Genomic DNA, 25,889 nt, shown 5'->3' with positions numbered 1-25,889 from the left:
AATCAAAATTGATTATAAGTATTTTTGGGGTTCAACATTGAGATATGTTGATCAAATCAATATTACTAGCATATATAATGTCACAAATCATAATTATTCTTTACGCTCCTTGTCCAATCTCTCCCCATCCCCCTTTCCCTCCCCCCTTCTCCCTCTACCCTAGATTTCTTCTCTCCTTCGGAAAGAGTAATGGTTATTCTGTTGATTTTTTTGCCTAGATGATCTTTCCAATGCTGAGGTGTGATCAGGTCCCCAATATTATCATAGAGTAGATGTCACTCTGAAATGGGCTTTGTGGAGAGAGACATCTTCTTTTCTTTATCTCTGCTGGTGACTCTCCTTGTGTCAATGCACTCCAGCCATGGTTATTGTGGTGGCTGTAGTGGGCCACCCACATGGAGGTGATGTTTTTGGCATGCTCCTTGAAAAATTCCATTTTTAGCTAATATTGTTCCATTCCACCAGAAATACGAGAATGATTTAAAATGTTAGGTCCTTTCCCATATCTATAAGTTAATGAGTCTGTTAATGAGGAGTAAAATGGTTGTGAAAAACTCTGAGCCTGAAAAATCTGTACTCCAAAAAAGGTATCTGAGTACTTTTGAAGTTATCTGAGTACTTTTTCAAAGGCCTCCTTTTGTCATTCAAGCCCAGTAGTTTCTCTTCTAAGACAGCTAGTCTTCGTGGCTGCCTTAGGCTGGGGGACAGAAATGAATTTCTTATCTATCAATTTCTGGGAATCTAGTTTTGCTCTTGGTTACTCTTCTGCTCAGCCTTAATGGAGACTCATTTGTCTAAGCAAAATTTCCCTTCCCAGCACATGTCTGGTTTTAGATCATAGCTTCAAGTGTTGGTTGGGGAAAGTGGTGACAGAGCTGGAAATTTAAGCTGAAAGTTTAGGGGCGATCACAGTGACACTTCTGTGGCTGTTTAGGTTCTGGAACATGTTGCAGTCCATTTCAACAGTGAGCCTCTGGAGTCCTATGTGTGTTGGCGTGAACTGGAACTGGGTGCACAAGGTGTTTCCAGGCCACACTGAACTTAATCTGAAATAAAGGAAAAGGCAAGTGCTAGTTCTTTCCTAGGTTCATTGTTCTGCTGGTCCCAGTGACTGATCCTTCCTTGGTTGAAGAGGTGGATCATGCAGAAATAAACATGTAAGTACCTTGCTGTTAAAACAAGGTGGTTATAAGAGGATAGAAGACAGGAGCCTCCCCACACTGAGTAATTGCATAGTTGGGAAGAGATGCTCTAAGGGGTTCTCAGCTGCATCTGTTGTTCCTTTTATCATCTGCGACTTCAGTCTGGCTCAATTCTTGGTAATAGTGCTGGGATGTGTTTGGAAAAGCAGTAGTTTTGGAACTCATTGCTAAGTGCAGTGGGTGCAGCAAGCATATTGAGAGGATGTCACTATGTTAGCAGGTGGTATTTGGAACACTATCAGCAACCTCCTGGCCTGCCTATAGACCTTCTTTTGGTGAGTGGGAATGGTGCAGATTTTCTTTGAGGAGCTTTGTCCTACCATCGATCTGAGAGACCACAAAATTCTGGTTAAATGTTGACAGTCCTTTCTCTGGGTTTGCTGGTGTGAATGACTCATTGAGTTTCACAAGGCTGAGGCAGTGGCTCAATAACCCAACTACCTGCCAGGGACCTCAGGGATGGTAGGAGCAGGTATGTGGAACCTTAAATTGCATACTGCATATTCAGTGAAAGATGCAGTGGACATGAAAGAAGATATTTGCAACATCGGAAACCAAGGGACTAATACCTAGAATAAACAGGGAACTCCTACAAAATCAACAAAAAAAGGTAGGAATACCATAAGGACAAACTAAGGATTTACAGAAAAGGAAATGGAAAAGGCTAACAAACGTATGAAGAGTTGCAAATTAAAACAATAGTAAGATATTACTTTATTCCTATTAGACTGGAAGAGAATAGAAAGGTGAGTATTTCCAGGAGTGGAGGAAAGGTAGGAATATAGAAACCCTCATGCATTGCTGGAGGCAGTGTAGACACCAGCAGCCATTCTACAAATAAATCTGACAGTACCTGGTCAAACCAGGTCATATCCTATGACGACAGCAATTCTGTGGCATATGTATTCCCTAATCTCACCAAAGTTTCAAACACATAAGAGGACATGTGTGAGGATTTCACTGCAACATTATTTGTGGTGTCAGAGTTGGTGGTACTCTGGGTTCCCATCACTGTGAGGTGGAGTGGTAAGGTATGGTAGATGTACATGGTGGGGTATTACATAGCAGAAGATGTGACATATGTGCGTGAATCTTAAAAACATAGTTCTGAGTGAAAAGTAAGAAAAACTATTGAACCTAACATATAAGTTAAAAATGCAGGCTCATGAAGCAACAATATGTATTTTACACATACTAACAAAAGGATACACATACACTAACGAAAGCATATGAAGGCTGATGGTGGGAATGGGAATAAAAGGGAATAAATAAAATTCTGTATTGTGGTGTTGACAAGTAAAATGCACTCTGGTCACACTGAGAGGTAGGCTTCCCTCCCTGCAATACTCTCCAGTATCTGGCCCTAATCCTGTCTCTGCATTTACCAGCAATACCCAGGCTCTCCCTGCATGACCAGGGCAGCAACCAGGGACAGGTGGGTGTCTGAGGGGCCCACACAGCCTTCCTCAGCCCTATCCCCCTATGGACATGGTGGTCCCAGAATGAGAGAGGCCGTTTGGTAGCCCTAATCCTTTAGTTTAACTTCTGGGTGTACTTTGTGTCTCCAAGGACACAGCAAAGAGACAGTCATTAGTTTGGGGTCCCTGCCTTTCTGACCAGTTGAACTGTTTCAATGGGATGAGACACTTACAGTCTCTTACCTGTAGCTCCTCTCTCTGTGAATGAGCCCTCTTCCAAGGATGGAGATCACACAATCCTTCATGGGAGCATCTAGGGAGTTATGGATACTGACCAAGGCCGTGAGAGGTCGATATTGCTCTGCTTCGTCTGGCATCTGTGGGAAGAGGAAACACCTGGAGAGGATGCCAAGGTCACAGAGCTGCAGTCATTCCCTCCCTCCTGCCCACCCTTGTAACCCTCCTCAGTTACTCTCCTCATCTCAACCAAACTGACCCAACTCCACAGCTGACTTCTTTAGACCTCTACCTGATCTTCCTGCATTTACTCTCACCCTTGACCCATCACTGACAAACTCTGATGGTGCCTCTTCTCTGCTTAGAAACCTTGGAGCGTTTCTTATTGTCACTGGAACTCAGCTTAGGTTGCATTCAGGATCCTTCACAGTCTGTCTCTAACCCGTCTCTCCAGCCTCACCAGTTTTTCCCTTGATAAATGACATCCTAGCACATCCCTCAAGCTCCCTTCCTTTGCACCTCTTTGTTCAGTCTTCTTCTGCCCATAGTGGCTGTCTCCTACCCCCACACTGAAAGTATACCCATTTTTCAAGGACTAGCATAAATGTCACCTCCTTCATAAAGTTGTCCCCAAACCCACCAGCTGGAATTAATTCCCCTTACTTCACGTATCGCATAGTAACTTTGTACCTCTATTAAAGCACTTACATAAAAGACCAAGTGTTGTGTCTCCTTATCAATATAACCTCTTCGAAGGCAGGAACCAGCTCTCATTCATTTGGTCAAGGTAACATGTGGAAAGAGTGCTAGACTCAACTTCCTATCTTTAGGATCTTTGGCATGTTGCTCTCTAGGATTCAGTTTCCTCATCTGAATAATGGGAACAGTTCTACCTCACAGGGCTTTTGTATTAAAATAAATAAAGGAGCTGAAAATACTTTGGCATATGTGGTAAAGTGCTAAGTAAACGTAGGCTATTACTATCCCTAAAACTATGGGGGCAGCAACTGGGAAGGCCCTGATTTTAGAAACCTTAACGAACTAAAGAAGCTGGAAGATTTAAACCTTAACAATTTAATAATTTAAGAAGCCATCTCTTTCAAGAGAAGGAGCTCTCAAACCTAGCATTTTCTGGTAATCCTGCAGCATGGTCATCTACTCAGATTCCTTCCAAAATGGGGGCCTGAATGGTAGCAGCTGAGAGCAATTCAGGGAAGGACTGGCACCTACCTCGATAGAAAGATGTGGTCTACGAATGGCGATGTCTTCCTGAGCAAAGCAGCTAAGGCTGGACTCAGAGTGCGTTGCCATGGCAGTGAGTCTGAGGAAGCAGTTCTCAGGTGGGTTTCGCTCAAAATAGGAGAAGGACAGGCTGGTGGTTATTCTCTTAACTGAAACACATGACAGGCAGAGTCAGTGTGTATCACAGAAACTTGCCATAGTTACACACACAATGCAAAGAACACATGGTTTCACTGAGGCCAGAAGGATGCCTCAGTCCCCACAGCAGCTACAAATGTTGAAATTACCCAAGACCCCACTCCCCACCTCCCACCCCCATTACCTCCTCCATCACCACTCTTGGCAGACATCTCAATGTGATTGTGGAAAGGTCCCTGTGAACTATAATAAGTTAAGCTCTTTTAGCCTCAATGTTTTCATCTAATAATAGTGCCTGTCCAGTGAGATGCTTTGTGTTAAATGAGATATGGCAAATGAACCCGCCACATAGTAGTTGCCAAATATATGCTTGCTTAGCTCCTTCCCAGTCTCTGCTGCTTCTCCTTTTACAGAGAAAATGAAGCCATCAAGTAGTAATCCTCCCAAGCTCAGGTTCCCATTCCCAGCCTACAGACATAGACATCTATTCTTGCTATCACCCCTCCTGGGGGATAAAGTGTCCCCCTACCCCAAGTTGAGTCCTCTGCTTTTAATATCTGTGCTCCATCCTGAGCCCCACCCCACCCCCACTGACTAGCTGTGTAACCTTGGGCAAATTATTTAACCTCGCTGTGTCTCGGTCTCCTCATCTATAAAGTGGGGCTATAGTAATCGTTCTTGCCTCATGAGGTTTTTGTGAGGATTAATGAGATGATGCATATAAAGCAATTCGTACAATTTTTGGCAAATACAAAGTGCTCAATACATATGAATAAATATAATTATCCTTCTTTTCTCTCATTTCCCCAGGGATTGTACCATCAGTTACAGCCCATCTCTTCCAAGGCCTCAGTCTTTCCCTCTATGCTGGTTATTTTCCTCAGCATGTAAGCAGATTCAGCTCTCTCTCATTTAAAAAAAAATACAACATGCTCCCTCTCCCCAGTGTCCCTGGGTGACTGTCACCCAGCCTCTCCCTTTCCCCTTCATGCTTCCAGGAAGGGCTGCACTGCTTGTCTCACCCCCTCAGCTCAGTTGGTTTCACCCCTGGGAAACTGGTCTTCACTGTTGCTTCTCAGTAAGGCCACTCCCTCAATGGACACTTTTCAGCCTTGGCATCATGTGACCTCTCCGCAGACCTTGCTGGGTGCCCCCTCCCTCCCTTTGACTTCTCAGTCTCCCTTACTCTCTGCTCTTTCCCTAACTGCCCTCTAAATGCTAGTGCTGCCCCGTTCCCCCTCACCCTCTCATTTTCTCCCTTTCTGCCCACCTCCATAAGCGCATCCATGCTCCGACTCTTAGCTGCCCGCTCTGTGCTGGGATTTCCACATCTGGTCTCCAGCCCAGGCCTTTATCTTGAATACCAGGTCTAGGTTTCCAGCTCCCCACTGGTGGTCTTTGCTTGGGTGTTTCATGGGCTTTAAAGCACAATGCACCACAACCGAATTCATTATCTTTCTCCCCAAACCTGCTCTTCCCCATTTTCCCTACTCTGGTGACTTACACAAATCAGAAGCCACCCTCCCCCATTCATAAGTCCAATCTGTCCCACCTCCTTAATTTGTCTAATTGTTGCTAGCTTAGATTGGCCTTCATTTCTTGACTTGATTATTACAAAACCTTCCAACCTCTAATCCAGTGGTTCTCAACATTGGGTACACATTAGAATCCCATGGGGAGCTTTATAAATAATCTTAATGCTAGGCCACACCCCAAATCAATTATAGCAGACTCTGGCAGTGAGGCCTAGGCATCAGTATTTTTAAAGTTCCCCAAGTGATTCAATGTGCAGCCAAGGTTAGAAACTACTACTTTGATATGACCCCTTCCATTCTATACTTTTGAAAGTTCTTTCTTTTTAAAATGGACTTCTGATCCCATTGACTCCCTTTCTTCTTCTTTTTTTTTTTTTTTGTCTTTTTCGTGACCGGCACTCAGCCAGTGAGTGCACCGGCCATTCCTATACAGGATCCGAACCCGCGGCGGGAGCGTCGCTGGGCTCCCAGCGCTGCACTCTCCTGAGTGCGCCACGGGCTCGGCCCCCATTGACTCCCTTTCAAATTATTCAGAGAACAAAACTCAAACTCCTTAGCATGATTTATAAGACCCTCCATGACCGTGCCCTGCCTAGCTCTCCTGCCAGTCCCCCCAAACCATTCCTCCCATGCTTGGAAAGGAAGTGATGATGCAGAGACTGGAGGCAGGGGGACTGGTTAGCAGGCTGTTGCAATCCTGTAGACAAGCTCTAGTCCACTGATTCTCAGACTTGCCTGGGCATTACAACTACCTGAGGAGTTAATAAAATTCTGATGTTTGTGTCCCACTATGGAATTTCTGATTTAACTGCCTGGGATGCAGGATGAGCATCAAATTTCCCTGGGTGATTCTAATATGCAGCAAAGTTTGAGAACAATTACTGTAGTTCAGGGAGCTTTTAAAAAAATATCTGTACCTGGACTCTATCCCAAACTAATTAAAGAAGAATCTCAGGGAGGAGGTAGGACCTGTGCACATGTTGTTCCTTCTGTCTGGAATGCCTGAGACTCACTTTTGTGTCCATCACTCTCCTACTCATCCTTCAGGACTCAGTGCAGTATGATTAATTGGGGGCAGGCCGCTTCAGGCTGGGTGAGATACTCTCCTGCCTTTGTACTCTGTTTACCTCATCAAATGCTTCTTACACTGCTCTGATGGGTCTTTATACTTATCTGCCTGCAGTTGGAATTGTGGGGTTCTTTTTCCCCTGTGTCAGATCCAATAAATATATCCTGAATGAGAGAGAGAGAGAGGGAGAGAGAGAGAGAGAGAGAGAGAAGAGAGAGAGAGAGCGAGAGAGAGTGTGCATGAGCACCAGGGGCTAAAAGCCTTCTCTGGAGACCTGCAGGGGGTGCCCTGTGACTGCTGCCTGCCTGCCCAGGGCAGAAGCCGGGTATGTGGGGGATTGTCTGCAGGGGTGTCTGGCGGGGCTGTAGAGGGTGTTACCTTGGTTGGAGCTGAGTGTGAGGGGCAGCTTCTCCTTCCAGAGCTCAGCAGCAAGGACACCATTGTAGGACACAGCCTGGACCCCAATTGCCAGCTGCACCAACTTCTCCTGGTTGCTGGGGTTAACCAAGGTCACTGAGAGCTGTGCATCCCCTCTCAGGGGAAGGGAGCTAGGGGCTTCCAAGAATAGGTACAAAGGATCAGCAGACTCAAGACTGGGAGGATGGATGCCATTGTCTTTCCTGAGTTCCATTCTCTGTTTCTGGACTCTCTCCAGCACTTCTTTTTCTTGAAGAGATCCTTAAGAATGGAAGAAACAAAGCACACTTCTTACCCAGCAGGTGTAGACTCCTCTAATAAAAGCCCAGGATTAAAATTCATTTACCCACTCCTGCTCAAATGCCAAGTTTAGTCCTAAAAAGTCTGCGTGAGGCACATCCACCACAGATACAGCCTGTCTCTTCCAAGCCTCTCAAGCACCAAGTTCTTCTCCAAGTGCTATGAATTTGCCCCTTGAATGATGAAAAAACAAGCTTTGGGACAAGTCAACACTGTCTCTGAGGACAGTTTTGTAGGGAGCTGAATCTTCCTATGTGAAGGAATTTGGACTTATTCCAAGGGCAATGAGGGCCATGGAATATTCTGAAGCAGGGGAGCAACATAATGACATTTGTGTCTTAGAAAGCTCATCTGGAAACTGAAAGTTGGGAGGGGAACAACGATGACGGAGAGACTGGAGGCAGGGGCGCAATTAGCAGGCTGTTGCAATACTGTCAGCAGGAGATAAGGACCTGGATTAACTACAGGCCATGGGGCAAGAGATCAGGGGACAGATGTGAGAACTGTGTGGGGCAGTGGAGAGGGAAGACTCCAGGGTGGTGCAAGCCTTCTCGTTTGGACCAAGAGTTGGATGGTGGTGTCATTAACTAATATGGAGAAATAGGTTGGGGGTGTTGGTGGAGATGGGGATAGGAGCAACATCAAAAGCCTTCTGGCAGCTTGGCTTGGTATTAAGTGCACTGTTTTACGGAAGCAGTTCTCAATCAGGGGGCAATTTGCCCCACGAGGGACATTTGGAAATGTCTGGAGATGTTTTTGGTTGTAAAACTGGTGGTGGTGGTGAGGTGCTGGCATCTCATGGTCAGAGGGCAGGAATGCTGCCAAGCAGCCCTCCACAACAAAGAGATATCTGGCCCCAAATGTTAACAGTGACAAACAGTGTTGAGAAACCCTGTTTTATGTGATGGGGAAAGGCCTGGCACTCTTTTTGGCCTGCGTCTGTCTGGCCCATCCCTTCCCCTTGTTTGCCGTTTCAGGTACTGAGAAGCGTGCGTAAATTCCCTGGTCAGTACCTTCAGGATACTTGTAGTTCTGAGTGATGTCCTCACAGCGGTCACTGCCCACACCCTTGGTGCTAATGTTATTGCCAACATACTTTGTGTTGGAGTCAGTCAGCTCCAGTGACCCATCCTCACAGCACTTCCAGACCACACACGAGGCATTTACTGCAGCAAAGAGATCTGATACTGCAGGGCTCAGCTCCAGTGTCCCCTCCTTGACTGCTCTGACTGGGACCAGATCACAGGACCCCAGGACTGAGAGAGAGAAAGGTTGATGAGCAAGGGAACCACGATCAGACATAGTTGTGTAAGCTCAGTTCAGAGATGCAAAATCTCAGTCCCCATTCTATACACTATTTTCCCTCCCCCCGGACCAAGGTCAGAGGTGGGCTCTAGGCAGGGTTTCTGAGTATCACAGAGGCAAAACTCTCTACTATTTGGTGATAATAGTTCTTGGTCATGGCCTGTGGCAGGATCCCTCCCAGGAAATGGACAGGTAGAACCCCAAAGGAACATACTTAGCGCACAGGAGTTCCCAAGCCAGCTTTACCACGTACATGACAGGACTAGATCACCTTTCTTGAGCACTTACTATGTGCCGGGAACTGTGACCATTCTGTTTCTGGGTGAGGAAGAGCCATCCTCTGGTGGCTCCTGAATTTTCCTTCTCTGGGCTGGAGCCTATCCTGAGTCCCTCTTCATCCACAGCTAGAACCTCAGAAGTCCCACCCTGCAAGCCCCTGACCTAGCACAACCAACAGCCATCTAAAAACCCTCTGTCCTTCCCTGAGACTCACCACCCTCACCTGTTACTCTAAGGTGGGCCTAGTCTCCCCATGGCCTTGAGGTCAGGGTGGCTGACACCTTTATTCCCTTGAGCCTGGCATCAGGTCAGCATTCTGCTGGCCACTATCATTCCTTCCGCTTTTCCTGTTTTAGAGACTGCAGACCCCCTTTGGACTGCCTGCTGCTCCTGACATGACAGGAAGGACTCCTTCTGCTCTTGCAGCTCTGTGCACCCCTGGGTGGTCCTGGGCCAACCCCTAGGCTTTACCTCCACTTCCATTAGGAGCTCTTGAATATAGAATCTGCCATCCATCATAACCCTGGGGCAAATCAGGCTGGGTCATCCAGCACTCTGTGGAAGTCTGGAAGATCCTGAGTGTAGCAAAGGGAAAAAATTCAAGTGGGAAAAGGAGTGCTGAAGAGGTTCTAGAAATGCAGCTTGGCAGAGTTGTCATTACCTTGGGGATGGAAGGACAATGTGTAAGTGTGCTGCAACCCTCCCAGGAAGGGGCGCGCATACCACCATTGACCATCAGCCCCTGCCTCCAAGAGTCTCAAAGTGCCAGTGGCACTTGGGGTGTGGGGGTTCCCATGAGGTCATACCACAGAGGTTTGGGGCCCTTTCTGCTTTGGAATCTCATCTGCTTTGGGCTTCTCACCAGATTCTGCCTCTCTGGCCTTCTCCGTTCAGAAACCCCTCCTCACTGTAGTACTCATCTACAAGCAGGCCCCCACCGGTTCCCTGGGCTGAGGAGAACGTGGTAACAACGCGGGCAGGGATTCCCAGGCAGCGCAGCACTGCAGAGAAGAGGGCCGAGTATCAGAGGGTGCCAGAGAGACAGGGGTGTGTGTGTGCGCGTGCGCGTGCGGCTAGAATTTCAGTGTCTCCTCCAGGCAGGCTCTGTCTTAAATGTCAGATAGCATTGTGGAAAGAGGAGGTCTACAGGCACTGTACAGGCTACAGGAAGTTAGAACTGACACCCAAGAACAGGACACATAAAGGCTGATAAATAAGGTAGAACAAGTCACACAGTTCGCAGAGCATATAGCATATGGATGGTTACAGAACCATGGGACAGAGCACTGTGGGCTTGCTCTGTTGGGGCAGGGTTAGGGAAAGTTTCAGGGAGAAAGAGAATTCGAGGCCAGAATTTGAAAATGGGTCCAAAGAAGCAGAAGCTGATAGGGAGGAGCTGCTGGGACAAGGAGCTGGTTTCTTGGCTAGAAGGTACATCTGAACCAGTTATGGGTGTGATGAAGGTGGGGAAATGCTGTGGAGTGGAGGCAGCGCCTGTTTTTGGAGTGGTCCCTCCCGCGTGGGAAGCCAAGGGACAACACAAGAGGCAGGACAGACACTCTATACAGTAATACAGGTGACTGACCTCTGCACCACCTGCTCTGTACCTGTGCAAGCAACAGCGGCCAACACCCAGGCCTGGCCCTCATGCACCGGCCGCCCTTGGCCAGTGAGCCATTGCCGCAGGATGGGCACGCTGCCCCGGCGCTTGTTCAGCAAGGCCCCTTCCTGAGCAGACTGGGTCTGTGGGGTGGGCAGGACACTCCTCTCCTTGAGAGCATGCAGCTGTTTGGGGAAATGTGCAGGTGTCAGTATGAGTGCCTCAGGCAGGACGGCTTCCTGATGGGTAAGGAGGGCTGATCACAGTTCTCCAGGCATGGTGAAAGATCTCTGGTACTTGTTAAACTTGCATGCTCTTGCGCTCCATCCTAGGTCTACCAGGTTATAATCTCTAAGGCTGGGCCCAGGTCTCCTCCTTAACAAGTCCTCCAGCTTGAGCCACAAAGAGGAGCAAGAAAGCAGCCCCTCACTGGGAGCTGGTTTCACTGGTCCTTAGCTTTTCCAACCCAACTCCTTGGAGCAGGTTTGCACCTGGGGCCTGGAGGCCACTTATCTCAAGCTTCCTCCTACTCACAGGCTGGCCTTGACTCTCACCACCTCTTTAGAGGGGTCTTCACAGGCACAAGAGGAAATGGGGAACACACTACTCCTCTAGAAAGGACTTTTAGGGACAAGGGAGAGCACCAAGCTACCTTCAGGGTCTGCATATTCTTAGGAATAATTTAGAAATAAAAACAAGTCCCTTTGATCACTGTAGCAGCAAGAACTGGGTAAGAAGGACCCTACCCCGCCACCCCAGGGACCTAGGCTTCCACGTAGGGGCCAGGGGGAGGGAGCAAGTGGGAGCAGTGCTCTGAGGAAATCCAGACCAGTTGTAGTCCTCGGCTGGCTTTTGTCCCGAGGGATGATACCTTCCTGCTCTTCTCACTCCGTGGGTACTTTTGCCTGTCCTTGTCCCCTCCTCATTCAGACCCTTCTCTAGGCACTGTCTTTGACACCCTGGGAGGAGGACACTGCTTGTGATTTGAGGATTTTCAGGGCCATAGATGTGGGGCGGGGAAGGTCCATCAGGGGACTCTTGTCCCATCTCCTCCCCACTCTGGCTCCCCCACCTCTCTCTCACCAAGGCGCCCAACACACGGGCCACGTGCACGGGCCGGCTCCACTCCTCCACCTCCTTGTCCATGCTCAGCAAGCGCAAGCTGAGGTTCACGACATCGCCCTCAAACTGTAAGGAGCACACGGGGGCATGGTGAAAGGCTTCCAGAACAGGCAGTCATCCCGCAGGACAGCCCCATCCTCTTGTCGTTCTCCCAGACTCAGGCTCCACACCTTCCTCCTTTGCCTCATTGTCCCCCATGGGAATTCTGGCTTTTTCCTCCTTCGCACTGTGCCTCCTGGTCCCTGTGCCCAGGTACCCAGTCATTTGTCGTCTGACTCTCCGACAGGGTATGAGCTGCTGAGGACAAGCACTGTGTCGTTTCATGAGCTCCTACTGCTCCTCCCAACACCTAACCGGTATGGAGGATACGAGGCAGCTCCTGCTCTTGAGGAGCCTACAGTTTAGAACTGGAGATGGACATGAAGTCCCTTAGATTACAGATCACAGCAAAGTGGCCAGGGCTCTAGCAGAGAAGCTAACACAGAGCAGGAGCACAGTGGAGAGACTCCCTCTGCCTTTGGGTGTTGGGGAAAGCTTCCCAAAAGTCTTAAGAGATGGGTAGGAGTTTGCCAGGGCATAAAGGGGGGAAGCTGCTCCAGGCAGAGGGAACATTCAGTCCGCATGCTCCAGGGATGGTGAGGAGCTGGAGCATGGGGGGGCTTGTGGGGTAAGGAAAGCAGTGGCCTGGCTGGAAGGGCCTTGGATGTCAAGCCAGGGGATACAGTCTTTATCCTGTCAACAGCAGGGATTTGACAGAGGCTTGATTTACCACAGTTTTTAGAAAACTCTGGTAGCTGTGGAGGGTGGTATGATGTGGCCCCGAGGAAATGGAAGCACCACAGGGCTGAAATGGGCTAAATAAATGGCCTCATGACCAGGGGCTTTTGGACCTGCTAGTTCTGTCTGGCCTGAACATTGAAGGTTATGGAACAGTCACTGTCCCGCCTCCTCCCCAGAAATCTCAGTACCTGGCCAAAGTCCCAGGGCTCTTCCTGGATGCAGTCAGCGGTGCCCAGGTAAATGAGGCCATCCTGGTTCAACAAATACTCCCTGCGTTCAGCTTCATTCTCCAGAAACACAGCATCCTCTGGCAAGAAGTGGGTGGGGATGAGGGCCTGTAGGGTGCTAGGCCCACCCTCCTTGTCCAGGCCTCAGCACCCCCTGCCCAGGTCAGGTTTGGCTGCAGGCTTTCCCTTCAGCTCTGGGCCTAATAAGTCCCTCTTTCACTGCCCCCACTGGGACCTGGCCCAGAGCCCCTGGGTCAGTCACAGTGTGGCCTTCACGGTCAGGCAGGCCAACAGGAACAAACCAACCTTAAAAAGCCTAGTGATTCCTAGAAGACGTTTGCAGCCAGAGCACTATCAGCCCAAGAGAAACTGGCAACAGCCTAAGGAGCTCCCCAGTGGCCTGTTATGTCTCTCCCACAAGTTCAATTTGTGACCCCCAAAAAATGTTTCACAAAGACAATCAAGCCTAGGTTAACAGGTGTGAGCAGAAGGAAGAGGAGCATTTGGCAAGACAGGGTTGGAAAGAGCAGAGGGACTGGAGAGTGAAAGTAGGAGCATTGGATTTCTGCCCTGGGGGTGTCCAAATGGGTCTAGAACTCCCTTTCCTCACCCAAGGGTTGGGCTGGGCATCATAAGGGGGGTGACTTTTAAGGAGGCCATTGCCCGTCTAGGAAGCTGGGAACAGAGGGGAGAAGTGCCTATTTCTCTGACCTGGTGGCGCAAGTAGAGTGGGGGTTGGTTAGATTAGTTCCTTGAAAGAGAAAAAGATTTCCAAACCATTCAGAGGAGCCGCTAGGCAATATCTCTCCAGGGCCTTTCAGGCATCCAGCTGGGATGAGGGTACTTGAAGCAACAGAAGAATAGGATATTAGAAATCAAGAATCCCTGAAAAATCTGGAGCCCAACGCCACAGATTCGTGTGCCCAAGGAGCCCTCAACTCCTGCCCTCCCATCCTGAATACTCTCTGTGAGGTCAGCTAGACATCACTTCTTTGGAAGTCACTTCAAACTGAGGTATTTGGCCTCAGGATCTGCAGGGCTCTGGGAGTACCTCACGAGAACACCAGTAGTACCACCCTCCTCTTCTCCACTCGGGTGCAGCCTCCTTTTACAAAGCTCCCGACCTGTGGGTAGGGCTCTGACTTTCATTATATGATGTAAAATTTCCCTTTAAATTCAGGAGAGCCCCATCCCCAAGTATGCTGTGATGAGACTTAGGTGCCAGAGAATCTCTGACAATCTCTCGATCACTTCCCAAACGAGCAGCGCCAGCTACCCACTCCTCCCAGATAAGCACTTCCACACACACTCCCACAGAGACGTTCCCTGGGCAGTCCCTACAAACTGAGCATGGAGGCAGGACTCCTCACAATGGAGTCAAAACTGTGGGTTCCCTCTGAACCCAGCACTGTCCTGGAACTGTCTTTGCAGGGTCTCTACTCTGGCCACCAGGGCCTGGCTCTGGATGTGGAGTCAGAGTCAGCCAGGGGGCACACCAAAATCTCAGCTTTAGTGAGAAATAGCTTGAAGGTCTTTCAGTCAGAATGTGGAGAGCCTTGGGGCCTCCACTGGCTGAATCAGGGCCCTGAACCCACATTCACCCACATGGGGGGCCAGGCACACCTGAATGGCCACAAGTTCCCATGTATTGCTCCACCTACCTCTTCCCTTGGAGCAGGAAAGAAAGGCCTGAGCTGCGGAAGGCAGGGCCATCCTAAGTGGGGGCAGGATGGGTGGTGGGGATTGGAGAACCCCACCCTGGACAAGAGAATTAGTGAGAGAGAGGCCACTGGATTCAGGTGCCACAGAGAAAGGCAGTTAGGAACTGGGGTCCAGGCATGGTGCCATAGGAACCTGGTGAGATTCTTTTACATCCCTGTGTTTCCTCCAGTTTCCCAGCCCTGCCTTGTAACGTGGCCCCTTCAGGCTGGCAGAGAAACTCTTGAAAGGAAAAGGGCTATGCACTTGTTGTCTGGTGTCTCAAGGACAGGAACGCCTGGAGAAACTGTTTTACATTCTCCCATCAACCGCTCAAGGAGCCCAAAGGTGGGTGTAGCAGATTTAAGAAGGAAAGATGGACTCCATCTTTAGAATGGGAAGGAAGAGAAGATGCCCCACTATGTCCTATTTGGGCAAATCAACCAAGTCTGATGGCCCTTTCGAGATGAAATAGCCCCAGCCACAGCTAAGGCTGAGCTTTGCCAGAGGTGGCCACTAGGGTCACGAGAGTTCACCTGACCCCAGGGAAGCCCACTATAGGCTGGCTGAGCAATAGGGCTCAGGTCAATATGGAAAGGACCCAGCAATCTGCAGTAAGAACAGAACAAACAGGTAGCGAGAGGCAAAGATAGCAAAACAGGGTAGATTTACTGTGAAGTTGATGAAGACAAAGCTTGGGGACCCTCATTAACACAGACCCCCTCAGGCTCTCATGGGGGGGCCTTAGCAATTCAAAATTTTTTATTTTGTATTCTAGGTCCACCAAATTACATAAGCTTCAGGCCCCACAAAACCTGAATGCACCCTGGAAACAAGACTAGGGGAGACCCAAGAGACAGAAAAGCCCATCCCTCAAGCCACCTCATTCCTGGAGCCCTTTCTAGTTCTCACCTTTGTACTATTACAATAAAGGATAGCTTTCCTAGGGCCATCTCAGTGAGTCTCAACTCCTGTGACCAAAACACCCTGAACCAACACAGGGTTTGGTGGTGAGGCAAGCCTTCACTTTCAGTGGGAAGCCCCAGACTGTTTCTGCCATGTGTGACACCAAGACAGGACCTTGGGTCTGAGAGCCTGCTCATCCAGGGATAAAGTGCCAGCAGTATCTGAGTGCTGGTGCTGCCCTTAGAGGGAGCCGTGCACAGGGGCCTGGAGCAGGAGGTCCCTGACAGAGCTGTGCCCCAGCTCCAGTACCTTGAGTCCCTGTGCAGCCCAGGCTGGCACAGGTCCAAACTTACCTCTACTCCAGGGGTTAAAGAGCAGTGTGAACTGGCCCAAGAGGTGTTCCTTCCTTCCTGAGACCTGCAGCAGGAGCGAGTAGTGGCCAATGACAGCATCTGCAGGTGTGGTCATAGAGATGGTCCAGGACTGGGCATCTCTCTTCTCCACCACTGCACTCCACCACTTTCGGTCCCCCAAACTGGAGATTGGGAATGTGGCTTGGGTCTTGTTGGTCTTGGAAGGCTGCTCTCCTGCAGTCACACAGTGATGAATTGGTCATTTGGACTTCTTGGTCACAACTCAGAGTAAAGTCAGGGTATTACAGAGGTGGAGCAGGTGAAAATTGGTTTTGAAGGAGAATAAAAGAGGCACATCCAGTGACGGGGAGCAGTAAAGGGTGATGGGAGAGCACAGGCTCTTGGCATCCATGGATCTACATCTATAATAGTACTTGCTTCTCAGGGGCGAGGTGAGGACTGAGTGAGATATTGCATGTGAATACTTGGCCCAATACCTGGCATGTAGTATGGATTCAATAAACAATAGCAATTGAATATTATATTCAGCCTGGATTTGATCCCATCCAAGGTTTTTCACAAAGCTGATATATTTGCAACCTGAAGGAACCCCACAGTGATAATGCTGCTGAGCAACTTCTGAGTCATAATAAAAAGTATTTATTTTGCACATTATCTTGTGTCATCCTCACAACAGTCCTGTCGGGTGGGCAGGACTCCTTAACGCCCAGTGGCAGTGTAGGCCATTTGCCCCTTGGTTCCCTGACAGGGTGCTGGAGAAAGAACCCCCACCCCCCACCCACCCAGTCCTGCTACCAAAGGGGTCTGTCCCACTTACCAGTTTGTGCAATGAGGGCCACCTTCTTCAGAGTAGGTAGAAATGTGCGGACTGGAGCACGGAAGTGCAGGACGACGCTGAAGGGCTGTCCCCTCCTCACGATGAGGCGCTGGGAGCTGATGGCGTTTGTGTGGTGCTCCTCATTGTTTCTTGCTGTCTGGAAGTCACAGCTCTTGATACCCAGGGCTATTGTGGAAAAGAGAGAAATCACAGAGCCTAGGTAAATGTGACAACATAAGTAAAAGCAGAGATTCTGGTGTCAGAGAGACCAGGCTTCAAATCCTCGGCTTGACTTATCAGCTATGCAACCTCAGGCAAATAACTTTATCACTCTGAGCCTCAGTTTCCTTTTCCTTAAAATAATCACCCCTCCTTGCTGAGTTGTGAGAATTAAATGAAGTAATGTATATAATACACTTAGCACAGTGACAGACACACAGTAAGTCCTATTAAATGGGATTGTTGTTATTATTACTTTTTCTTTTTTAAAATTTTAATTGACACGTCTTAATTATACATACTCATGGGGTATAATCTGATGTTTTGATACATACATATGTTGTATGATAATCAGGTTAGGGTAGTTAATGTATCAATTACCTCATACAGTTATCATTTCTTTATGGCAAAAACATTCAAAATCTTCTACTCCAGCTATTATTAATATACAAAACTTAATTGTTAACCATAGTCACCCTACTGTGCAATAGAATATCAGAAGTTATTCCTCCTAACTGAATTTTGTACCTGTTGGCCAACATCTCCTTATTTTCCTCCCCCACCTTCCCCAATCTCTTGTAACTACTGTTCTACTTTTTGCTTCTGTAATATCAACATTATTTTTTAGATTCCACAAGTGAGTGAGGTCATTTGTCTTTCTGTGCCTGGCTTTCTTCACTTAATATAATGTCTTTCGAGTCCTTCCATGTTGCCACAAAGGACAGGACTCTTTTTTATGGCTGAATAGTATTCCACTGTGTATATATACATTTAGAAAATCTACTCATCTGTTGTTGGACACTTAGGTTGATTCTACATCTTGGCTATTGTAAATTGTGCTGCAATAAACATGGGAGCGTAAATATCTCTTTGACATACTGACTTCATTTCCTTTGGGTATATACCCTGTAGTGGGATTGCTGGATCACATGGTAATTCTTTTTAATTTTTTGAAGAACCTCCATACTATTTTCCATAATGGCTGTGCTAGTTTACATTTCCACCAGCAGTGTGCAAGTGTTCCTTTTTCTCCACATCCTTGCCAACACTTGTCTTCTTTTGTCATTTTGATAACAGCCGTTCTAACTGGAGTGGTATCTTACTGTAGTTTTGATTTGCATCTTCCTGATGATTAGTTAGGTTGAGCATTTTTTCATACGCCTGTTGGCCATTTGTATGTCTTCTTTTGAGAAATGTCTATTAAGATCCTTTGCCCATTTCTCAATGGGATTACATGTGGGCTTCTTATGTTGTCAGATTAAGTTCCTTTTATATTCTTGATATTGATACCTAGTCAGATGCATAGTTTGCAAACAATTTCTCTCATTCTGCAAGTTGTTTCTTCACTCAGTTGACAGTTTCCTTTGATGTGCAAAAGCTTTTTAGTTTGATGCCATCCCACTTGTCTATTTTCGTTTTTATTGCTTATCCTTTTGAAGTCTTATTTAAAAATTTCTTGGCCAGCCACATGTCATGGATCATTTCCCGTATGTTTTCTTCTAGTAGTTACATAGTTTTGGGTTTTACATTTAAATCTTTAATCCATTTTGAGTTGATTTTTGTATATGGTGTGCAGTGGGGGGTCTATTCTCATTCTTCTGCATGTGTATATCCAGTTTTCTCAGCACTATTTATTGAATAGACTATCTTTTCCATAATATGTATTCTTGGCCCCTTTGTCAAAATCAGTTGGCTGTAGGTGCATAAATTTATTTCTGGATTCTTTATCTTTTTTCCATTGGGCCATGTGTCTGTTTTTATGCTGGTACCATGCTGTTTTGGTTATTATAGCTTTGTAGTATAATTTGAAGTTAGGTATTGTGATGCCTCCAGCTTCGTTCATTTTTCTCAGGATTCCTTTGGCTATCCAGGGTCTTTTGGGGTTCCACATGAATTTTAGGATTTTTTTTTCTATTTCTGTGAAGAATGTCGTTGGTATTTTGATAAGGATTGCACTAAATCTGTAGATCACTTTGGGTATAATGGCCATTTTAACTATATTAATTCTTCCAGTCCATGAACTTGTGGTATCTTTCCACTTATTTGTGTTCTCTTCAGTTTCTTTCTTCAAAGTTTTATAGTTTTCATTGTAGAGATATTTCACTTCTTTGGTTAAGTTTATTCCTAAGTTTTTTTTTTTTTTTCTTTTTTGTAGTTACTGTAAAAGGAATTGTTTTCTTGATATCTTTTTCAGATAGTTCGCTATTAGTACATAGAAATGCTACTGACTTTGTTGTATGTTAATTCTGTGTCCTGCAGCTTCACTGAATTCATTTATTAGTTCTAACAGTTTTTTGGTGGAGTCTTTAGGGTTTTCTATGTATAAGACCATGTCGTCTGCAAGCAGGGACCGTTTGACTTCCTGCTTTCCAGTTTGGATGCCTTTTATTTCTTTCTCTTGTCTAATTGCTCTGGCTAGGAGTACTATTCAGTACTATGTTGAATAGCAATGGTGAAAGCAGGCATCGTTGTCTTGTTCCTGATGTGAGAGAAAAAGCTTTCAGCTTTTCCCCATTTGGTATAATATTAGCTATGGGATCATCATATATGGCCTTTATTGTAAAGAAGTACATACCTTCTATACCTAGTTTGTTAAGAGTTTTTATCATGAAGGAAATTATTCCTGTTGTTATTGAGAACAATGCTTATTCTCATTGTTGTCCTCCTTTTCTGGTTCCAATCCAAAAGCTGTGAATAAAACCCAGAATCTTGCTCACCACTACTCATTGTTTCTTAGAACACAATTAGATAATTTTTACAGGCAGTTTTGAGAAGACTGAGTCTAATTCTCTTGTTTTACAGATGAGAAAAGTGAGGCTAAGAGTGGAAATGACTCACCCAAGATCATGTGTGGCTCTTTGATGTAAAGGCTCACCATTCTCACTATGGAGCATAGAAAAGGAGGTGGCCCAAGAGTATTATGACAGCCTACCCATCAATTCTTATTTTACAGAGGGAGGAAAAAACAAGGAGCAGGGAAGTAAAAAGATATGCTCAACAAGCCCAAGATAAGGCACAATACTGGGAGGAAAAAAGTTTATTTCCTCTTGAAGCAAAGGAGTTGTGTATTTTTCATCCTTTGATGGCAGAAGGCCATTGGGACTCTCCTTGGTCTGAAAGGCAGCTTGCAGTTTTTGCATTGGCTCAGCTGCCAGGAGGCAAAAACTACGACTTTTGCTTACAGGTATGAAAGCTGGTCTGACCTACTTCAGGGAAGTGATCTGACCCTGATGGCAAAGTCCCTTAGGTTCCAAGACATGTCTTGGCAAATTCAGGATACTTTTCCTTCAAATTTCCTCCTGTTCCTAACCTTTCTGGCTTAGAACTCAAGAGCAGAGGGGAAGGATGAAGAAAGAAAGGGAAACAGCCCACCTGCCCTACTCGTTCTTTCATCAGTGATAGAGATGATATAAGATTAGGGCAATAGATACCCAATCAGTTTTTGCTTGATTCAACTGACATCATTGAATATGAAGAAATGTGAAAGCATGCAGAAGAGGGAAGAAACCTCCCTGCATATCTGGCCCCGGTGTCCCTAGGTGTCTCTTGTGCCCTTGTGTCCTCCGTTATCCACCAGTGGGTTGGTCAGGCCATAGCTATAGATAAAATAGCCACAGCAAGGCTGGGATTTGTAAATTGAGGTACAACGGCATTCAGAAACCAGAAAGAATTTCTCTCTGCTGAGCACGAAGGTGGTGCTGGAGCCCAGGATGAGCCCTGCCTCTGTGGACTGGTTGAGCTGGATTGGACAGTGGCATGGTGAGCTTCATGTCCAAAGGCATATGATTTGAGCCTTGGTGTGTCTGGATCCACATAATGACATCAGTGTTATGGCAAGAGCAACTCTTCAGAATGCACTTGGACTCTGGTTCTGTCTGGAAGACTTCCCCAGCCTCTGTACTTGGCAAGTGCCTTCTTATCTTTTAAGATCCAAAGACACCCTCCTGGGAAGCTTTCACTGCCTCCTCCAGTTGGAAGTCGGTCCTCTGAGCTCCCACAGTACTCTGCCACACTCTTTTCAGCACTTACCCTATTTTATAGCCATAATCTGCCTAATCCTCTACTGCCCTCTCACTGTTTTTTTCCTGTCTGCATCCCCTGCCCCAGCAATGCATAGACACAGTAGATACCCAGTCAGTGTTTGCTCAATCTACTAGTGGTCAAGAACAGTGAGAGGGCCTTAAGGAGAGTTTCTTGGATGCACCACAGGGGACTCGGCCTACATCTGTGCTGCCAGACCCCTGTAGAAGCCCCTGAAGTTTCTGCGCCCTCTGGGACTCCCTGGTTTCTTGCTTTATGTCTTGCTCTGCCCCTTTTAGTTGGATTCCCTGACTCCTTCCTCCCCTTCTCTCCTACTCGGTTTTGAGGCTATGACACCCGCATGCTTTCTCAAGTTCTTCTATTTGTATCACAACCCAGTGAGAAGTCATGTTAACACAGAGATGCCAAGTGGAATGCTCTTCAGAGATTTCCCTGATGTGCTCAGTATCCCACCCTCTTCCCCCTCTGTTTCTCACACCCAGCACTGCCTCATGTGGTGCTCTTCAAGCAATTATGTGCTGGCAAATATTTAACAACTGGCTTAGGGGGTGAGGAGAGGAGGAGTACTGATTCGTAGTATTTACCCATTTCTGTGGTATACATACTCCCAGCATGTCCAATTTCAGGCTACTGATGTGATATCACTGAATGCAGAATTGTGAAGAGGTGCAGAGTAACATACCATTATGTAGTTTTTCCACCATGCAGATATAATAGACATAAATACCCTCAAGAACATAAAGACAAAATGGAGTAAAATAATTAGGAAGTGGTGAGTTTAGAGTACTTATTACCTTTGTTTACAATATAATTTGTTTACTCGTAAATTCATGCAATTTAATTTTTAATAATGGCTGTGTTTAAGAACCGGTGCTCAAGATTCCTGAAAATTTAGCAATTTAGCCAGCACAGCCAGCTCCAGCACACCACAACAGTGCAGCTAAGACTCAGTGGATCCCTTCTGGGGCTGGAAGCTGCTCTGCCACCTCCCATCCAGAAAGAATTTGATGCCCTGTGGTGTCCTCTGGTTTGGGACTAGACTTGATCTCCTGGTATCTTCAAATGTGTTCCTCTCAATGAGTATATTTTTAATTGGTCTGGGTCTCCGCAGAGCCAAAAGGATGACTTATTGGTGTGTCTGCCGTATTTTCACAAGACACGACTGAGTGGATTGTCTGAATTCACCCAGAGTTGTTCCCTACCCCCCGTTTCAGGAGTTGGTCTCATGGGCAGTTGCCCTCCACACACCAGACTGGCTGACTGGGGCCGGGGCGTGAGGCAGTTTCCATAGTGACAGAACCACAGCTGCTTCCCACTGTCCCCACAATCCACTTCCCTCTGCCTACCCACTTTCTTCTCCCAGGACACGAGGGGGGCAGCAATCTCACAGGCCAGGAGAACATACTCAGTTCCTGCCAGGATGCTCTGACTCTGATGACTTCTGCCTGTTGTTTTGCTTTATGTCCACCTCTGCCCCTTCTAGTTGGATTCCCTGATTCCTACCTCCCCTTCTCTCTCATTTGGCCTTGAGGCTATGACACCCTCATGCTTTCCCAGGGTGTCTCATTTGTATCACAACTCAGTGAGCTGTGAACAGTCATGTTATGATAACCGGGGGATAGTAATGCAAATCCATGTTAACCACAATCACCATCTCCCCATCACCATCATGACTATAACTGCCAGTATACCCCCAACAACCTACCCCATTACACTCCATAGCCACACCACCATCACCTCCACCGCCACCAACACCCACTTTTCACACACCACTCCACAGCCCCCCTCCATCACCTCCATCACCAGCACCCACTCACCACACCCCACTCATAGCCACACCACCATCCTATTTCCTTTAATGAAAAACACATAACGATGGAGGGGCTACTGACAGTCCAGTGAGCCCTGTGGAGAACTGGCTTGGCTCACCCTGTCCCATGGCTGCAGTCTGTTCTTATCCACTTGGCTGCAGGAAAAGCCTGTCTTGAACTGTTGCTTCTGGGCTCCTTCTCTGAATTTGTTTTCCAGACAGAATATGCTAGAGGTACTTCTGTTGGCTTAAAGAGTCTGTGAATAGTGAAACTTCCCTCCACTCCTCCTGTGAGCACCTCGACAGGTTTCTTCTCTCCTACTCACTCCCTGCCGGTATCTGCTGGACCAGCTGCTGGGAGTAAACTTTTCATTTTATCTCTTGTGCCAGGAGGCTCAGGCAGGGGTATGCTGGCAGAACTGGGGTAGGGGTTAGAATGGAGAAGATCTGCCAACTGGAGATGCCCAGGAGAAACCTCTAAGCCTGTTGTTTCAGTGATATCAAGAGACTCTCAGAAATGTTATTTGAACAACACTTAAAAACCCTGGAAGAGATGCCTCCACGAACTGGAGACCCATATCCAAATTTCAGGCCCTAAACATATGGGCTGCAAGTTGCTAGATGTTTATAGGCTGTTTTGATACTATAAAGAGAGAACATGAGTGTCCAGAATTCATCTGTGTGAAAGAGATAGGAAGTAGAATTTGTTGGTGAAAGATAAATGTCCCAAAAGCAAAAGCCAGGGCCGCAGCTCTTCTAAACCTGCCTGGTCTGGGAGAAGGTTTGGAACTATCTTGGGACTCAAGCTTTATGTCTTTTCAATTTCTTGTTTAGTCACTGAGGAGACGAGACACAGGAAAGGATCTAATATTTGGCCTTCTATGGAATTCTGAAGCCCAGTTTTTCCTGGACTTCTGAGACTGTCACCAGAAGCACTCTCAGAAGCAGCTGTACTTGTCTGAATATATATGGGACGTCTACAGAAGGATATAAAACAAACTACACAAACATTGGCTGCCTTTGGGGAGGGGAGCTGGGAGACAGGGTAATTTTTCTGCTCTTTACCTTTTTATACTTTGAAAAATCTGAACTATTACCCATTTGAAGAATCTTATCATGTAAAAAAAAATGAAACCGCTGTCTTCCCACTCCCCCCTGCCAAAGATTCTTCATAAGAAATGAAGAAGTTAATTTTTCATCTTTCAAAGGTAATATATTTTTACCTGGAAAACACAAATCTACTAAAAAATAATTATAAAAGACAAGATAATTTAGTAAGCCGGCTAGAACCAAAATCAGAGAAGCCAATAATTTTCATGCCTGCAATCAATAACCAGTTAGAAAATATAATTAAAGACCCAACTTACAATAGTTAACAACTATATCAAAAGATGAAATATCTAGAAATAAACCTAAGAAATGTGCAAGGACTGTCAGGAAAACACTTCGAAATGCTATTATGTGACACAAATAGGACTTGAGCAAATAAAAAGGCAGATCACAATCTTGGACAGGATGACTCAACATCATAAAGATGTCAGTCCTTCCCAAGCTGATCTTAAGTTTAATGCATTTCCAATAAAAACACAAAGATTCTTTTTTCCAATAAAAGCAAGAAGATTTTTCTTTGAAACTATATAAACTAATTATAAGGTTGAAAAGGAACTTTCTAAAACAGTAGTAAAGTATGACTAGTCTTCCTAGATTTTAAAAGGTAATATGACATTACTGTAATACAAAAAGTTCATAAATCAAACCGTCGGCATTAAATGTGGCACTTTGAATCAGTGGGGAAAATAAGGATTCACTAGTAAATAGTTTTGGGACAACTAGCTTGCCACAGTGAAGTTGGCTTTTCACCTTATGCCACACACCAAAATAAATTCCAGATGGATCAAAACTCTAAATGTAAAAAATTAAATTCTAAAAGTACTGGAAGAAAGGATAAGAAGACACTTGTTTTTAAGTCAGCTTGGGAAAGTCTTTTAAAATATTATGTAAAACTCAGAAGCCATAAAGAAAAGATTGATAAATTAGGTTCTTTAAAAATTTTTAAATGGAAAAACTCACATAATTAAAAGATATGCAACAAGTTAGGGAAAATGTTTGAAACTCATATCTCACTGGGTTAATTTCCTTAATATAAAAGATTCCTACAAATCAATAAGAAAAGAACAACAAATCAATAGAAAAATGGGCGAAGGATATGATAGACAATCCACAGAAAAGAAAATGAAAGTCTCTCAAATATGTGAAAAGATGTCCAAACTCACTTAATATAAATGCAGAATAAAACTACCCTGAGATATCATTTTTTTCACCTATCAGATTGGCAAAGGTAAAATAGTTTGACAGGGGCCAGCCTGTGGCTCACTCGGGAGAGTGCGGTGCTGATAACACCAAGGCCACAGGTTTGGATCCTATATAGGGATGGCCGGTTTGCTCACTGGCTGAGCGTGGTGCTGACAACACCAAGTCAAGGGTTGAGATCCCCTTACCAGTCATCTTTAAAAAAAAAAAAAAAAAGTTTGACAGCATTCTGAGTTGGTGGTGGTTTGAGGAAATAGTTACTTTCTTTTATTGCTGGTGGGAGAGCCTTTACAGAGGCTGTATTAGTCAGCTTAGGCCACTGTAACAAGATGCCATAGACTGAATGGCTTAAGCAACAGATGTTTATTTTCTCACAGCTCTGGAGGATTGAAGTTCAAGATCAAGGTGCCATCAGTGTTGGTGTCTGGTGAAGGCTCTCTGCCTGGCTTGCAAATGCCCACCTTCTCTCTGTGTCCTTATGTGGCCTGTTCTCTGTTTACATACGAAAAAGGAGAGATCTCTGGTGTCTTTTCCTCTTCTTATAAGAAAACCAGTCCTATTGGATTAAGGCTCCACTCTTGTGACTCCACTTAACTTTTATTACCTCCTTATAGGCTCCAAATATAGCCATATTGGGGGTTATTGAAATTCATTCAACATATGAATTTGGGGCAGGGGGACACAATTCAGTCTGTAACAAAGGAAATTAAGTAGTATCTACCAAAACTCTAAATGTCTGTACTTTTGATTCAGTCATTCCACTTCTAGATATTTATTATGCAAATAACCAACAGGTGTAAAATAAAATTTATACAAGTATGTTCAAATACATCTATATTTATA

At 46.1% G+C, this 25,889-nt stretch overlaps 1 protein-coding gene across 1 annotated transcript; it reads right to left on the bottom strand.

Annotated features, from left to right (window-relative positions):
- Positions 1-883: 883 nt before the first annotated feature.
- Positions 884-22,865, bottom strand: EPB42 (erythrocyte membrane protein band 4.2). Its single transcript, XM_063091918.1, has 13 exons — positions 22,856-22,865; positions 16,667-16,852; positions 15,829-16,062; positions 12,833-12,951; positions 11,826-11,930; positions 10,750-10,927; positions 10,005-10,143; positions 9,614-9,717; positions 8,572-8,814; positions 7,220-7,519; positions 4,088-4,248; positions 2,864-2,997; positions 884-1,046 (listed from the first exon to the last, which is right to left on the bottom strand). The coding sequence occupies exons 1-13, from the start codon at positions 22,863-22,865 to the stop codon at positions 884-886; spliced, it is 2,076 nt and encodes a 691-aa protein (XP_062947988.1).
- Between the last annotated feature and the right edge of the window lie 3,024 nt (positions 22,866-25,889).

This window comes from Cynocephalus volans, chromosome 3 (assembly GCF_027409185.1).
Source record: "Cynocephalus volans isolate mCynVol1 chromosome 3, mCynVol1.pri, whole genome shotgun sequence".
Taxonomy (NCBI): domain Eukaryota; kingdom Metazoa; phylum Chordata; class Mammalia; order Dermoptera; family Cynocephalidae; genus Cynocephalus; species Cynocephalus volans.
This window is presented reverse-complemented; position numbering and strand designations above follow the sequence as displayed.

Excerpts from the sequence above, each read along its gene's own strand:
- EPB42 (XM_063091918.1), bottom strand. Across the intron at positions 12,952-15,828 it reads CTTTAACCCCTGGAGTAGAG|AGGATGCTGTGTTTCTGGAG; the intron begins GTAAGTTTGGAC and ends ACTTCTTGCCAG. Across the intron at positions 11,931-12,832 it reads AGCCCTGGGACTTTGGCCAG|TTTGAGGGCGATGTCGTGAA; the intron begins GTACTGAGATTT and ends TGCTCCTTACAG.